At 38.4% G+C, this 17,558-nt stretch overlaps 1 protein-coding gene across 3 annotated transcripts in view; it reads right to left on the bottom strand.

Annotated features, from left to right (window-relative positions):
• Positions 1-4,769: 4,769 nt before the first annotated feature.
• The window catches only part of PNPT1 (polyribonucleotide nucleotidyltransferase 1), a 59,120-nt gene continuing 46,331 nt past the window's right edge, over positions 4,770-17,558 (bottom strand). For 2 of the 3 annotated variants that reach the window (XM_005575822.5, XM_005575823.5), the window contains exons 19-28: positions 17,396-17,502; positions 16,431-16,502; positions 16,274-16,337; positions 15,366-15,449; positions 14,968-15,051; positions 13,672-13,778; positions 13,511-13,566; positions 11,269-11,347; positions 7,502-7,549; positions 4,770-6,341 (exon numbers count right to left, since the gene is read on the bottom strand). In XM_005575822.5, the coding sequence (XP_005575879.1) occupies positions 6,186-6,341; positions 7,502-7,549; positions 11,269-11,347; positions 13,511-13,566; positions 13,672-13,778; positions 14,968-15,051; positions 15,366-15,449; positions 16,274-16,337; positions 16,431-16,502; positions 17,396-17,502 (857 nt within the window). In that variant the 3' untranslated portion in view covers positions 4,770-6,185. The remainder of the gene's footprint in view (positions 6,342-7,501; positions 7,550-11,268; positions 11,348-13,510; positions 13,567-13,671; positions 13,779-14,967; positions 15,052-15,365; positions 15,450-16,273; positions 16,338-16,430; positions 16,503-17,395; positions 17,503-17,558) is intronic. The other variant, XM_005575824.5, reaches the window with a different exon arrangement.

The raw sequence follows: 17,558 nt of genomic DNA, 5'->3' as shown, positions 1-17,558 counted from the left end.
TATCCCTTATATTTGCTCTGCAACATCTTGGTATGTGCCCAGCCCACTTTTTCTGAGTATACTCTCTTCTCAGAAGTAAGCTCTTGGTAATTGCCTGACTAGTTTCTTATACCAGGTTTAGGGTTACCAGAGTTAGCAAATAAAAATATAGACAATTGTCTGACCAGTTGCTTATATCTGGCTTATGGTTACCAGACTTAGCAAATAAAAATATAGGACATTCAGTTAAATTATCTGAATTTCAGATGAACAAGGAATAATCTTTTAGTGTTACATGGGTCCTACACTGAACATCTGTTTATCTGTAATTCCAATTTAATTTGGCATCATTATTTTATCTGGCAATCTCAGGCAGGTTTAACACCTTTCCCAAGCTGAGCTTCTCATTTCCTCCAAACGAACACAACCTTAAGGACAGGTAACATCCTGTGGGACAGCCATCCTTTGCCCTATGCTGAGAAAACAGGTTTGCAGAGAATAAAAACAAACAAATAAACAAACATTTAAAAAAGCAGTTGTGTGGAAAGAAGCACAAAAGAGAGGCCATGAGACTCCATAATTAAGCAGAGATGAACTGCCCTAGTTCTTAATGACTTGTTAGTCCTCATTCCAGTCTTCCACAGGGTGTGACTTGGCTTCCATAAAATAAACTCACGGTCCCGTGATCATTTTCCCTCTTTGCTTTAGCAAGAATCTTTAACTAAAACAGCTCTCCTTTCATTTCCACTGTCTACCACTCTAGTCTCAACTCTCACGAGTCTCAAATTTTGCAAAAGCCTGATAAACTTGTCACATGATTCTAGTGTCTACCAATTCCTTGTAAGTAACCAAGATATTCTTGCCTGATTAAATGCTTTGAAAATATCATCTTGGGCCGGGCGCAGTAGCTCACGCCTGTAAGCCCAGTATTTTGGGAGGCCGAGGCAGGCGGATCACTTGATATCATGAGTTTGAGAACAGCCTGGCCAATATGGTGGAACCCTGTTTCTACTAAAAATACAAAAATTAGCCGGGTGTGGTGGTGGGTGCCTGTAGTCCCAGCTACTCAGGAGGCTGAGGCAGGAGAATAGCTTGAACCCAGGAGGCGGAGGCTGTAGTGAGCCGAGATCACGCCACTGCACTCCAGCCTGGGCGACAGAGTGAGACTCCATCTCAAAAAAAAAAAAAAAAAAAAAAGAAAGAAAATATCATCTTGTACTGGCCATCCCTTGTTTCATATTCATTAATAAACTTTGCTTTCTAATTTCGGTGAAGAACAAGCACAAGATTAAGGAGTAAGACTATGTGAAATTGGGTTATAAATTGAAAGGCTGTTGTATCTTGTAAACATACAATGCAATGCCAAGTGAAAATGAAGTTGTTAGTCCCTCTATCTAGAATTCTTTCCCAAATAGCTGCACATCTTTTTCCTCAGCTTCATTTAAATCTGTGTTCAACTGTTATCTCCTCAGAGAAGACATTCTGGATCATTTCATATTAAATAGTAACTTTTATTACTGTATCCCTTCATCCAGTTGTTTTTCTTTAAGGTACCTACCACTACCTGTCATGTTGTATACAGTTAAGTCCTTACTTAATGTCTTCAGTAGGTTCTTGCAAACTGTAACTCTAAGATAAACCACATAAAATGTAACCAAATTTACCACAGGCTAATTGATATAAACAAGAGTTAAGATCCTATGGCACATTTCTGGTCAAAAAAATATTACCAAACTTGCAAATACAGACCAAAACATTTCTAATGTTAAACACTGAAGTAAATGTGAGCTAGACAACATTTAAGAAAGATGAATAAAAACAAGATGATTTATCAAATTACAACAGTTCAGGGTTTTGGGTGGTTGGAGCCCATCCTGGCAGCTCAGGGTGCCAGGTGGGAACTGATACTGGACAGGACAGCCATCCCGTTGCACGGCGCACGCACTCACACACACACCACACTCGCTCAGACTGGGCAACAAGAGCAAAACTCCGTCTCAAAACAAACAAACAAACAAACGAAATAAAATAAATTATCCAGTCTCAGGTATTTCTTTTTTCTTTTTTGAGATGGAGTCTCCCCCGTCACCCAGGCTGGAGTGCAGTGGCATGATCTAGGCTCACTGCAATCTGTCTCCCAGGTTCAAGCGATTCTCCTGCCTCAGCCTCCCGAGTAGCTGGGATTACAGGCATGCATCACTACGCCCGGCTAATTTTTGTGTGTTTCTTTTTTTAGTAAGACAGGGTTTCACCATGTTGGCCAGGCTGGTCTCAAATCCCTGACCTCAGGTGATCCACTTGCCTTGGCCTCCCAAAGTGTTGGGATTACAGGTGTGAGCCACCGCGCCCAACCTCAGGTATTTCTCTATAGCAATGCAAGAATGGGCTAATACACTCCTGCAGACACAGGAAAAAGTGCAGACTCCACACAGACAATAGGCCTGGCCAGGAATCAATGTTTTGTTTCCCTCTCAACATTATAACGCAAATGATGTTGAAAAAAATGTTATTCAAGGACCTGCTGTATCCTAATTTGCTGTCAATTTCCAAACTCTAGAATATGAGCATTGGAACTTCAGCTGTTTTGTCTGTTTTTGTTATTTTGAGATGGAGTCTTGCTCTGTTGCCCAGGCTGGAGTACAGTGGCGTGATCTCAGCTCACTGTAACCTCTGCCTCCCGGGTTCAAGTGATTTTCCTGCTTCAGCCTCCCGAGTGGCTAAAACTACAGGCATGTGCCACCATGCCTGGCTAATTTTTGTATTTCTAATAGAGACGGGGTTTCTCCATGTTGGCCAGGCTGGTCTCGAACTCCTGACCTCAGGCAATCCACCCGCCTCAGCCTCCCAAAGTGCTGGGATGACAGGTGTGAGCCACTGTGCCCGGCCTAACTTAGGAGTTTTATTTACTGACACATCCCCTGCATACCTTATAATGCCTGGCACATGTTAAATGATGAATAAAACAATGTTATGCTTGGCTGAACTGAACTAAGAAAGATATTCATGCTTTCATTTTAGATCCAAGAATGTAAGATACTCTGTAAGAGAAGAAAAAATGATTATATAAAAACTGCACTGTGATAGAACAGTAACTTATGAAGTATGTGTGCTTGTGTGTCAAAACAAAAGTCATGGGAAAAAAGTCTTATAAGTACTTGTATTGAGCTAACCACCAAAGATGGCATTCAATTTGATCTGGGTCACTATAAATTAGAGTTTCCAGCATATAATATAGCCGTCATAGAAAAATTTCACTGGGGCCAGGCGCAGTGGCTCATGCCTGTAATCCCAGCACTTTGGGAGGCCAAGGCGGCCAGATCATGAGGTCAGGAGATCAAGACCATCCTGGCTAACACGGTGAATCCCTGTCTCTACTAAAAAATACAAACTATATATATATATATATATATATATATTAGCCAGGAGTTTTGGCAGGCGCCTGTAGTTCCAGCTGCAGAGGCTGAGTCAGGAGAATGGCGTGAACCCAGGAGGCGGAGCTTGCAGTGAGCCAAGATTGCACCACTGCACTCCAGCCTGGCAACAGAGTGAGACTCTGTCTCAAAAAAAAAAAAAAAAAAAAAAAAACAAGAAAGAAAGAAAGAAAAAGAAAATCTTCATTGGAAAGTAAGGAAAACTACCAACATTTAAATGAAGACAAAAATATGACAAGTTCAGACATAAAGTGTAGGCTTTTGGTTTAAGCAGAAATGGGGTTCTTTTGGTGGTCTGCAGTTAGTAAGCTATATTTGTACTTTGTGTCACTACAGGTTTCTGGAGTTTGTTTAAGAACTACCTTCATTTTCCATATTAGGAGTTAGGAGTTCCTTTGAAAAAGAACAGAAAATTTAAGAAAAACATCAATTGCAATTTTGAAATTCTACCATTAAGGATGATATCTTAAAGTAAGCATTATGTCTCAGAAAACAGAAGTGAGAATAAAAACTTTTGTTACTGTGATTAGTCTATCAATTGTAGAAAGCAAATACATTTAATCTTTCATTTTCAATTAATCTTTAATATTTCAGAAAGTATATCAACATTGCCTAACATGCTGTTTTACACATAATAGATATATAATCAATGTTTATTGACTTAAAAATCTTTGGTTTAGCCAGCTAAATTTGTAATATTTTATGAACTAGTTTACTCTGAATCATGAATTCACCTATTTGTTGTTGTTTTTTTTTTTTTTTCTCAAGACGAGTCTTGCTCTGTCACCCAGGCTGGAGCACAATGGTGCAATCTCGGCTCACTGCAACCTCCGTCTCTCAGGCTCAAGTGATTTTCCTGCCTCAGCCTCCCGAGTAGCTAGGATTACAGGCACCCGCCACCATGCCCTGCTAATTTTGTATTTTTAGTAGAGATGGGGTTTTACCATGTTGGCCAGGTTGGTCTTGAATTCCTGACCTGAAGTAATCCACCCGCCTCGGCCTCCCAAAGTGTTGGAATTACAGGCATGAGCCACCGTGCCCGGCATTTTTTTTTTCTTTTTTTGAGATTGAGTTTCACTTTTTTTGCCCAGGCTGGAGTGCAGTGGTGTGATCTCAGCTCACTACAACCTCCGCCTCCCAGGTTCAAGAGATTCTCCTGCCTCAGCCTCCTGAGTAGGTGGGATTACAGGCACCTGCCACCACACCTAGCTAATTTTTGTATTTTTAGTAGAGACGGGGTTTCGCCATGTTGGCCATTGTGGTCTCGAACTCCTGACCTCAGGTGATCTACTCGCCTTGGCCTCCCAAAGTGTTGGGATTACAGGTGTGAGCCACCACGTCTGGCCAGATTTACCTACATTTTTGTGAGATTTAAAATTTTTTTAGAGATAGAGTCCTACTATGTTGCCCAGGCTGGAGTACAGTAGCTATTCACAGGTATGATTGTTGCACACTAAAGTGTTGAACTTCTGGGCTCTAGTGATCTTCCCACCTCAGCCTTCCAAGTAGCTGGGACTACAGGCACATACCACTGAATCTGGTGTATTTTTATAAGATTTTAAAAAGGATTACACATTCTAAATTATGACGTCCACATACCATTTACTTTTGTGTGGAATTATAAGGTGATATTTTAAATGATGGGAATGAACAACTTGACATGTGTATCAGTAACCTCTAAACATCTATTTCAAACACCTATTAACCGAAAGTCATGATCCTCCAGTTCTTATACTAAGAACTTCCATACATTAGAGCAATATACATATTCAAAGTGACCTAGTTCAATTTGACAAGTAAATTATTTATTTATTTATTTATTATTATTTTTTGAGACGAAGTTTTGCTCTTGTTGCCCAAGTTGGAGTGCAATGGCGTGATCTCCGCTCACTGCAACCTCCACCCCCTCGGTTCAAGGGATTCTCCTGCCTCAGCCTCCTGAGTAGCTGGGATTACAGGTGTGCGCCACCATACCCGGCTAATCTTTGCATTTTTAGTAGAGACGGGGTTTCACTGTGTTAGCCAGGATGGTCTCGATCTCCTGACCTCATGATCTGCCCGCCTCGGCCTCCCAAAGTACTGGGATTACAGGCATAAACTACCACGCCCGGCCAATAATTTTTCTATGTTTACGTAAATTTGAAAAATATACTTCATTACTACCACATTCATCCTAGTTAGAATCTCATATTTATTCCACTATGTTCATGATTTAGTAACTAGTTTGAAAGGCATCATATTATTCAAAGTGTATCAGATTAGCTCCCTCAACTCACTATATCTAGTAACTGTTCTGATGAAATAGGCACTGGCTTTGAATATGGCCTGTTCCAATTTGTGAATCATTGCAGGCAAGTAAAGTTGTTACGCAAAGAGGTGAGCCGTAGGATGATTGAGTGTAAACTATCACTATTGTATATAAAGAAGAAAAATAAGATGTAGGAAGAGATCTGTTAGAATAACATATATGACATATTCTAAGTTTTTCATATATTTCAGAATTATAGAAACAAAAGTATGTAATCTTTTCTAAGATATATAAATGACTTACTTTTAACAATAAATATTTTTTGATTTATAATGTAAATAAGATTAAACGAATATGGCTTACTCTTGAATTTAAAAAATGGCACGTGTAAATGAGCATTTTAGTACAAATAATTAGAATGTATTTATATTACATATAAATCTACACAATGGAAGATACTACTAAAATGTTGCTCTACAGCACATCACCCTAGGCAAAATAGAATTCTAGAATTCTCTTTAAAAAAATCACTGAGAATTAGATGATGACTGTGAAATAGCTTCTCCCATTACAATACTATTTCTGTCATTCAAAGTTCTGACCACAGTTGTAGCTGGCGACTGAAGCACTTTACGAGAAAGTCTCATTCTTCCATCGGCTGGATCACGTCCAAAGTATTTCACCTGTGTTAAAGAAACAGATCTTCCTTTAAAGTTACAGCACATTGAGTGACATCTAAATAGACATTTACATTTACATGGTCCAAATAAGGCAATGATTGTTTTCACTTGTTCACTGAAAGCATAGTTCAGTGCTAAGTGGAGGTATACACTTAATATATATAAGTAGTCATTATAAAAAAAGAAAAGACACGGGGCAGTTAGTTGTTCAACTATGATCTGTCACTGAATTCATCTGTGCCTTTTTATTCTCACCAGGCCAAGTCCTTATACTGGGGGAACAGTCACAGACATAGTGAATGATTCTAGACAAGGGCTTTGTGAGCCTAATTGTGTTATTATACTATACAGGATTATACTTAGGTCATTTTGATTTTCACTACTGCTCAAAGGACCGTCACATTAGTATTTATTTGGCTTCACCTTGGAAAATGAAAGCCAGGGGGGAATGCAGAAGGTTTAAAGTTCCTTCTGATATGAAAACAACAACAACAACAACAAAGAAACCAAAAAATCAACCTTATACAGAGATATTATATCTTAGCACTCATCCTCCCCTGGAGGCTACTTGGACAGTAAGACCACAGATTGGGAATAAACCAGAAGCCTCAGTTACTCAGGTCATAGGTATTAGGCATAAGTGAAAGAGAATGTAGTGGAGCCAGAAAAAACAGACTGGCAATGACTTCTTTCATCCACCCATAAAGGACGACAAAGAAAGGGCCAATTTTGTTATACGAATTCTAGGCCTGAATAACATGGCTCTTACCAAGCTCAAAAACTTGAAGTTTTAAGTAGTGGAGAAACAAAGTCTCACCTCCTCAAAGATGACATTCAAGGATTTCAACAAGTTATCTTATCAGAGTTCTTATGTCAGTCTCCAAATCATGGAGTCTGCACAGCTAACACTGACATGCTCATGTATTTTTTAAATGAACTAAGGGTGACTACCATTTTGGCCAAGCTGCAATCTCCTTCAGGGAAAGAATTGTGTCTTAAATCCTTAATGAGTCTGTTCAAGCAGCTCTAAGATTAAAAATGAAGTACTGCATATACATAAAAAACATCATAGATGGTGACTCTTCTTTCAACTTTTTGCAAAAAATAATGGAAGCTTCAAGAACAATTTACAACTTTAAGGCTAAAAGGTGGAATACAAGTACCTGAATTTCTTGGCCAACTTCTAATCCTAGGGCAGTAGGATGTTTAATCTGGAAAAAAAAACCATGCCAATCTATTAGTTGTGCATAATTACGTAGTTCAACGGAGGTACACATTTTTTTCTCAAGCTTTATTCATTTTTCTGATTAAACAAATCAGTTAGCAGCCGGGTGTGGTGGCTCACGTCTGTAATCCCAGCACTTTGGGAGGCCGAGGCAGGCGGATCAGGAGGTCAGGGGATTGAGACCATACTGGTTAACACGGTGAAACTCCGTCTCTACTAAAAACACAAAAAAATTAGCCGGGCGTGGTGGCGGGCGCCTGTAGTCCCAACTACTCAGGAGGCTGAGGCAGGAGAATGGCCTGAACCCAGGAGGCAGAGCTTGCAGTGAACCGAGATTGCGCCACTGCACTCTAGCCTGAGTGACAAAGCAAGACTCCGTCTCAAAAAAAAAAAAAAAAAAAAAAAAAAATCAGTTAGCCAGGCATGGTGGCTCATGGCTGTAATCCCAGCACTTTGGGAGGCTGGGGCGGGCAGATCACTTGAGCTCAGGAGTTTGAAACCAGTCTGACCAACATGGTGAAACCCTATCTCTACTAAAAATACAAAAACTAGCTGGGTGCGGTGGCACACACCTGTACTCCCAGCTACTCGGGAGGCTGAGGCAGGAGAATTGCCTGAATCTGGGAGGCAGAGGTTGCAGTGAGCTGAGATTGTGCCACTGCATTCCAGCCTGGGCAACAGAGTGAGACTCTGTCTTAAAAAAAAAATCAGTTAATTATAAGGATTTAAAATATAGATGTATTAAGAACATAAAAATTATCCAAAACAGGCTGGGTACAGTGGCTCACACCTGTAGTCCTAGAACTTTGGAAGGCCGAGGTGGAAGGACTGCTTAAACCAGACTGGGCAACATGAAGAAACCCCATCTCTACAAAAAATCCAAAAAAATTAGCCGGGTGTAGTGGCTTGTGCCTAGGGTCCCAGCCCCTCCAGAGGCTAAGGTGGGAGAATCACTTGAGCCTGGGAGGCTGAGGCTGTAGTAAGCTGTGATCGTGCCACTATACTCTAGCCTGGGTGATAGAGCAAGACCCTGTCTCAAAAACCTCTCAAGTTGTAGATAACTACTGCTAACATTCCAATGAGTATCCCTTCAGATGTCTATTTAGTGTATGTGTAATGCATTTATAAAAATGGACCCACTGTGCTTATTGTATATCTTAAGGACATCTTTTTTTTTTTTTCAGATGGAGTCTCGCTCTGTCATCCTGGCTGCAGTGCCGTGGCATGATCTCTGCTCACTGCAACCTCCTCCTCCCAGGTTCAAGAGTTTCTCCTGCCTCAGCCTCCCAAGTAGCTGGGATTACAGGTGCACGCCACCATGCCCAGCTAATTTTTTGTATGTTTAGTAGAGATGGGGGTTTGCCATGTTGGTCAGGCTGGTCTCAAACTCCTGACCTAAAGTGATCTGTCCACCTCAGCCTCCCAAAGTGCTGGGCTTACAGGCGTGAGCCACTGCGCCCGGCCCAAAAGCATCTTTTCATATCAGTAAACTAAGCATTACTGTTAAGTTTCAAACTATATAGTTTATTTAAACAATCACCTAAAGACAATAATTTGTTTTAAATTCCAGTGTTGCAAATGTTAATGACTGATGAATATAGGAGAAATATATGAGGGTTTAGTGTATTATTCTTTCAACTTTTTTGTACATTAAAAACTTTTCAAAATAAAAAGGTGAAAAAAAAAAAAAAGCTGTAGTGTAGCACAGATCATGGATTCACCTACTCTAATTATCCTCTCCAAACAAAATCCTACAATGTCTAGGTCCATAGACATTTACCAAACACCTTCTAAAAAGTTTGTCCCAATTCACACCTCCATCAACAGTGTAAAAAAAGGCCATCTTTTCTCTTCTACACACTGAGAATTTTAAACTATCTGAAAGTTAAAACTGATATATTAATTTCGTTGGCATTTCAAAAATTGCTGTTGATATTAAACATCTTGGTTGGCTTTTTATAAAAATCATTTGTTCATGTTCTTATTTTTCTATTGATACTCATCATTCTTACTGATTTATAAAAGCCCTTTGTAAATTAAGCTTCTGTCCTATGTTATAAGCATTTTTCCTTTAGGTTGCTGATTATCTCTTAACCTTATTGAAATTTTTGCCATATAATTAAAAAATTATGGGGTCAAATTTTATAAATTTATTTACTTTTTTGGCTTTGATATCATGTTGAGGAGTTCTCCAGTACTAATTTTATTAAAATACCCAATTTTCTTCTAGTAAATCCTCCTGCCCCAACAAGATTATCTTTTCCCACCACCTTTTTTAAAAGCACATTTAGCTCTTTGATCCAGACAGGATTTTGGTATAAAAATGAGTAGAGATCCTGTTTTAAGATAACCAGCTGTACCAATGTAATTTATTAAATAATCTTTATTCACTGACTATAATATAACTTCTAGCATATATTATAATCCCGTGTATATTATTTCTGGTCTTCGTTTTCTTGTTGAATGGATTACCTATTTCTGGGTGGGTAATATACTGTTTTATTGTCTATGGCTTTATAATAGACAAGAATATATATACTATAGTATATATAGTATATACTATAGTATATATACTAAATATACTATATACTATAGTATATATACTAAATATACTATATATTTTAATATATGGTACAACAGACCCCCCCCCTTTTTTTTTTTTTTTGAGACAGAGTCTCACTCTGTCGCCAGGCTAGAGTGCAGTGGCACAACCTCGGCTCACTGCATCCTCTGCCTCCTGGGTTCAAGCGATTCTCCTTCCTCAGCCTCCCGAGTAGTTGGGACTGCAGGTGCACGCCACCATGCCCAGCTAATTTTTGTATTTTTAGTAGAGACTGGGTTTCACCATGTTGGTCAGGATGGTCGCCATCTCTTGACCTTGTGATCCACCCACCTTGGCCTTCAAAGTGCTGGGATTACAGGCGTGAGCCACCACACCTGGCCAACAGACACTCTTATTACTCCCCTGATCCCACTGTTTCCTAGAGTTGTCTTAGAGTTTTTATTTACTGGATGTATGAACTACAACAAAGATTACATTTCAAAATATTCCGAGAATTATCTAGTCATAATTGGTTGGTCAGTAGAAAATTGGGAAAACAGCTATACGTAGGTATTTTTAGTAACTGCTAGCTCTAGATGCTGTTCTCCTTCAAAACCGTCAGTGTTTATTTTCCATCATGGAAAGAAAAATATTTGGTGTTTATTTATTTATTTACTTATTTTATTTATTTCTTTTTTTTTTTGAGACGGAGTCTCGCTCTGTTGCCCAGGCTGGAGCGCAGTGGCACGATCTCCACTCACTGCAACCTCCGCCTCCCAGGTTCAAACAATTATCTGCCTCAGCCTCCCAAGTAGCTGGGATTACAGGTGCCCACCACCATGCCCAGCTGGGTTTTGTATTTTTAGTAGAGAAGGGGTTTCACCATCTTGGCCAGGCTGGTCTTGAACTCCTGACCTCGTGATCCACCCACCTCGGCCTCCCAAAGTGCTGGGATTACAGACGTGAGTCACTCTACCCAGCGAATTTTTATTTATGCTAAACAATGTAAAACTTTTTGCCAGCAGCATCTCTGCCACTTTTGTTTTCTCTGTTTAGGCTAGTAGTAGGCAAAGTGTATAATTCTTACCAACCTAGGTAATTTCAATACGGTATTTTAAGGTGTTTTAAGGAAGTCATAAAAATAGTAACATCTGTCTTTTTACCTTTCGTTGATCAAGTTGTGTGTTATGAAGCAGTACTGCAGTCATATTTGGATATAATTTTACCATTACACCAGTATCTCTACAAAAAATAAATAATAAGCCTGGTTAAACCAGTAAGTACCTGTATATCCATTGACAAATAAAACATTATGTTTTCATAAGAGGAAAAAGTAAAAAACAAAAAGAAACCCATTCTATCACGTTTTTAGAACTATAAAAAGTATACTTTTCAACTGAAAATATGCCCTATAAATAAATATGTGTGAATCAAAGAATGAAGAAAAGATAAAGAAAAAACACGCAATAAAAAAGCTTTTAGAGCCAGGCACGGTGGCTCACACCTGTAATCCCAGCACTTTGGGAGGCCAATGCGGGCAGATCACGAGGTCAGGAGATCAAAACCATCCTGGCCAACATGGTGAAACCCCCTCTCTACTAAAAATACAAAAATTAGCTGGGCGTGGTGGCGCATGCCTGTAATCCCAGCTACTCAGGAGGGTGAGGCAGGAGAACTGTTTGAACCTGAGCGGTGGAAGTTGCAGTGAGCTGAGATCGTGCCACTGTACTCCAGCGTGGTGACAAAGTGAGACTCTGTCTCAATAAAAAAAGCTTTTAGAATATATATTCTTCTGTATTTCTCTTCATAATTGCCAAAAACTTTTTTTTTTTTTTTGTAACCTAGGCTGGAGTGCAGTGGTGGCATCTGGGCTCACTGCAACCTCTGCCTCCCAGGTTCAAGTCATTCTCATGCCTCAGCCTCCCAAGCAGCTGGAATTACAGGCATGTGCCACCATGACCAGCTAATTTATGTTTTTTTAGTAGAGATGGGGTTTCATGAAGTTGGCCAGGCTGGTCTTGATTTTCCAAAAATTTTCGAAATGACATTAAATATTTTAAACACAGTATAGAGTATCATATCATTAACCTATAAGATAAGGATTTAAGGAAGGTGGTCAGGCAAAATGGGATACTTATTTCATTAAAAAATTAATCTTCCCTTTTTCTCTAGTCTATGAAAATAAGCCATCCCATTTCTTATTTTTCACCTGCAATATTAAACAAATTATCTGATTGCTTTTTATTTCAAATAGCTTTGAACATTTTTTGCTACATTTGATAATTTTTTTTCTTAAAAAAGGGATTTTCTGATCCTAAAAATACAATCTCTTTTAGCTGGTGAAAAAAAAAACCCTTTGAGATGGAAATCGGCTTTTTTTTTTTTTTTTGAGATGGAGTCTTGCTCTGTCGCCCAGGCTGGAGTGCAATGGTGTGATCTCATCTCCCTGCAACCTCCGCCTACTGGGTTCAAGCGATTCTTCTGCCTCAGCCTCCTGAGTAGCAGGGATTATAGGCATGCACCACCACGCCTGGCTAATTTTTGTAGTTTTAGTAGAAATGGGGTTTCACTATGTTGGTCAGGCTGGTCTCGAACCCCTGACTTTGTGATCTGCCTGCCTCGGCCTCCCAAAGTGCTGGGATTACAGACATGAGCCATGGTGTCTGGCTGAAACTGGCATTTAAAAATATGTGCCAATTAAGCATTCAGACTATGTTTAAAATAAGCCATCCAAAAAAAAAAAAAAAAGAAAAGAAAAAGGAAACAACGAAATATTGATAGGTCTATTTTGGGCCTATTTAATATTTATTGGGAAAATTAATTTGGGGTTTCACCAATTACTAGTAGAAAATTCGGTTAAAGAATTCAGTTAGGAGAACCTACCATAATTAGAACCACAGAACTGTTACTGAAATTTTATAAAATGATATAGAAAATAAAATATACTATACCTTAAAAAGTAATGATTATACGGCAATTGGCATGTAATCTAAACACCTTATGATTTCAAAGTAAATAAAGTAAATGTAAAATTAAATTGGGATTATAATAGAAATCTGTTAAAAACCAACACAGGGCTGGGCACGGTGACTCATGCCTGTAATCCTGGCACTTTGGGAGTCTGAGGCGGGAGGAGGGCTTGAGGCCAGGAGTTTAAGATCAACGTGGGCAACATAGTGAGACCATGTCTTTACAAAAAATTAAAAAATCAGCCACGTGTGGTGGTGTGTGCCTACAGTCCTAAATACTCAGGAGGCTGAGGTGGGAGAATTGCTTGATCCCAGAAGTTTAAGGCAGCTGTGAGGTACTATGGCACCACTGCATCCCACTGTGGGTGGCAGGGTGAGACCCTGGCTCTAAAGAAATAAAGGAAAAAGCTCAGCATAGTATATTACTTGATATTACCTGATTTCAGTTATTGTGGCGGTATACACTGCTCCAAATTCTAATTGCTGCTCCTGCTGTAAGTGCAAAATAAGCCATAAGATTCATAAAGAAAATATCAACAAAAAGTAGAAAAAACAAATATATCTATATGATATGTAATTAATATGATCTATACTTACATCATCCTTGCAGATTTCAGTAATGAAGTCTCTCGCCTCATGCATAGCACTGGGTGTTGGTGCAAATACAGAAAACGTTTCTTCATCCACCTGACTAATAGTCACACCTTTTAAAAACATAATTTAACATATTAAAGTTAACTTGGCTGGGCATGGTGGATCACATTTGTAATCCCAGCACTCTAGGGGGCTGAGGTGGGAGGATCACTTGAGCCCAGGTGTTCAAGGCCAGGGGAGAGCCTGTTACTACAAAGAAATAAATGAAAAAAATTAGCTGGACATGGTAGCATGTGCCCAACTACTTGGGAATTACAGTCGGAAGGATCACTTGAGCCCAGGGGTAAGGCTGGAGTGAGCAGTGATTGTGTATTGCACTCCAGTCTGGGTGACAGAGCAAGATTCCGTCTCAAAAAAAAAAAAATGTTAACTTGCTAATTCCAGTGGAAACTAGTCTTAAAAATAGATGTGAGAACAGGAGGGACCTGTTAGTAGCTGGGTGGAGTTATGCCGTATTTAATAATTACTTTAGGAATGAAGGAATTCATTCATAAACAAATATACTCTGCATATGTGTTAGGTACCTGGCATTATACTAGGTAGGCCCTGGGGATACAATGGGGAGCCAATACGCTTGATTTCTTGAAGTTCACCATCTGGTGAAATCAAATATATCTATACAAATTTTGGAGAGTCTGGTTCTGCTCTCTTAATTACGAGTAGAAACAATAATAGAACCCTTTCCTCGCCTTTTTTTCTTTATCCTGCTTACTCTTAGGAGGGGTGAATAAACGAATAAGGGACAAAATCACATCAGTTTCTCAATGTTAGCAAATGGCTAAGGTGACGCTGCTTCTCACTCTCCTGCAATAACCTCAAACCTTGAAGTACTAGGTAATTCAAACATTGCTTCAGGAAAAATAAATTAAAGCATATTGTTTTTATATATACTCTTTAAATAAAAGAGTATAAATAAAACTAAGTGAAAGTAGCAGAATAAAAAGAAATAACTGTAATAATTCCTCTAAAGTTAAAAACTAAAAATTATTCTAGATGTTCAACTATAAAATGTTGCAAAAAAGTCCTGATGAATTCTTGGCTATCCTTCTTGAATACAGTTAAGAATGACCATTTGCTAATTTATTAATACTCAGTCAAGACATGTCATATCCTTTTCTCCTGGTCTTTCTCTCATTTGTCCAATAAATATATATTTAAAACAACATACTAGAGATGAAATAGCCAACTTAAATGGTCTAGCATTTAATTAAAAAACCCCAAACTTCATACAACTCTTACCTGTTTCAGCCTGAAGTTTTTTTAAGTTATATCCACCTGGTCCAACAAATTTTGCTCGTTTTGATAATGGAACCTGAACAGTTTCTGGAATGTAATACAGACAAATATATAAACAATTCAACTACATACATGAACCTAAAACATGCCATGATCACTTGGGATTTTTTTTTTTTTACCTAGACACATGTAAAAATATTTTACTATAAAACAGAGAAGTAGACAATTAAAATTACTGAAAACTGTTAAAGAATATGCCCTAAAATTTAAAGCATTTTAACTATAAAAGCATTTAAAATATTTTTGTTTTGTGTATCGGGTAAAAACAATTTAAAAGTAGTAATATTCGTTCATATATTAATGTTTATCTTACAAGGATCACCAAAATTTTAATGTATTACCTACAACAGGTCCATTTTCTTTTCTAGATGCTCGAGGTTTTGAAATAGTTTTGTTCATGATCTGTAATATCTCCTTTTTTGCCACTAGAAGAGAAAAACACAAAAGTTATAACTACATAAAACAAATATGATCTGAAATAGCTGCACTCTTAGTTTTTACGGTATACCATCTAAACTCTGTGCCTTAATAATTGAAACTCTCCACATCCCTATTACCTTGAAAATTCACTCATATTCTCTTCTCCATAAATCCTATTTTAAAGACAGCTGCTTAATTTGTAAAAATTGAAATTCCACTGGTAACCCACTTTGGTGTTTATTCATGTGTTCCAAAAACTTAAGTTCTTCTTCTTTCTTTGAAATAGATATGGGATCTCACTATGTTGCCCAGGCTGGTTTTAAACTCCTGGGGCTCAAGCAATCTTCCTGCCTTGGCCTCCCAAAGTGCTAGGATGAGCCACCATGCCATGCCTGGCTACTTAGTATTTCTTTTTTTTGAGATAGTTTCCCTCTGTCACCCAGGCTGGAGTGCAATGGCATGATCTCAGCTCACTGTAACCTCTGCCTCCTGGGCTCAAGCGATTCTCCTGTCTCAGCCTCCTGAGTAGCTGGGATTACAGGTATGCGTCACCATGCCTGGCTAATTTTTGTACTTTTAGTAGAGACAGGGTTTCACCATGTTGGCCAGTCTGGTCTTGAACTCCTGACCTGAAGTGATCCGCCTACCTCGGCCTCTCAAACTGCTGGGATTACAGATGTGAGCCACTGCACCTGGCCAGTACTTCTTGATTTAAGTTTTATGAAATTCCACTTTTTAAAGCAATATTTTATAATAAGCCTAATGAGAATTGTAGTTCCCATTAGCAAAGTGGGAAAGAATGAAAGGAGAATCAAGCATACTAGCTCACCTGAAGCTTGTTGAATAGCCTCCATTACAATTTTTATTGGTATTCCAGGTAATTTAATATCAGCCTAATATGGAAAAGTCAAACAATTATATTAAACATTGACTCATGGCATTATTTAAATGTTACAAAAATGAAACAAAATGGGTTTTAAAAATACCTGTAATGCAGTTATTCCTTTATTAGTGCCAGCTATTTTGAAGTCCATGTCACCATTGTAATCTTCAATTCCCTTCAGGAATTTAAAAAGTTGTGACATAGTTTTAAACAAAAACAAAAGTCAACATATTCACTATAGAAACATTTCAAAAAAACAGCTTTAGAAGTAAACCATATCCTAAGTCCAAACACAAAGCAATGTTTTCTACATTAACTACCGCTTCCAATTCGTGACTTTTTAAGTTACAATTATTTTCACCAGAAACATCATTTTATTTTTAGATCATTCCTTTCTCTCATAAATGTGTAAGAATGAATTTATGATCATCCTAAAGTGAGCCACTATGAATACTTACACTGTGTAAGTATTACTGCAATACTTAAGGGTAAGGATTACAATTTTTTTAAAGTAATCATTTTCTTTTATTTTATTTTGTTATATTTATTTTGAGACAGAGCATGCTCTGTTGCCCAGGCTGGAGTGCAGTGGCACGATCTTGGCTTACTGCAACCTCTGCCTCCTGGGTTCAAACAATTCTGCCTCAGCCTGCCAAGTAGCTGGGATTACAGGTTTGTGCCACCCTGCCCGGGCTGATTTTTGTATTTTTAGTAGAGATGGAGTTTTGCCACATTAGCCAGACTGGTCTTGAACTCCCGACTTCCCAAAGTGCTGGGATTACAGGCATGAGTCACCATGCCTGGCCTATTACTATTAATATAATACCTATTTTAAATTCATATCCTCTAAGATACAAGGTGAACACGCAGAGGAGGAAGGGAAGAACAAGTACCTGTTCTTCAAATACTAGCATTCTTCTGAGCATATGCTATGTGAAAAGTACATATAGTCTTCACCATTATAAGTACATATAGTCTACACCATTATTTGATTTGTTTTTATCTTTTAATTTTTATTTATTTATTTTTTAGTCTTCATTAAGTATTTGAAACCGGGAATATACTTGCCAGAATATCTGTCAGCAAACGATAATCTTCTATTTCACCCTTCTCAGGATCAGTTTTGGTGACCAATCCTATTGCTACGCCTGCGACAGCAGATGAAATTGGAACCCCTATAATTAGGAAAAAGAACTTCTGTGGCTAATGTGTACATGAGCTTAAAACATAT

The sequence above is a fragment of the Macaca fascicularis genome, chromosome 13, assembly GCF_037993035.2.
Source record: "Macaca fascicularis isolate 582-1 chromosome 13, T2T-MFA8v1.1".
Taxonomy (NCBI): Eukaryota; Metazoa; Chordata; class Mammalia; order Primates; family Cercopithecidae; genus Macaca; species Macaca fascicularis.
The sequence above is the reverse complement of the archived record's forward strand: the minus strand, read 5'-3'. Positions and strand labels throughout refer to the sequence as shown.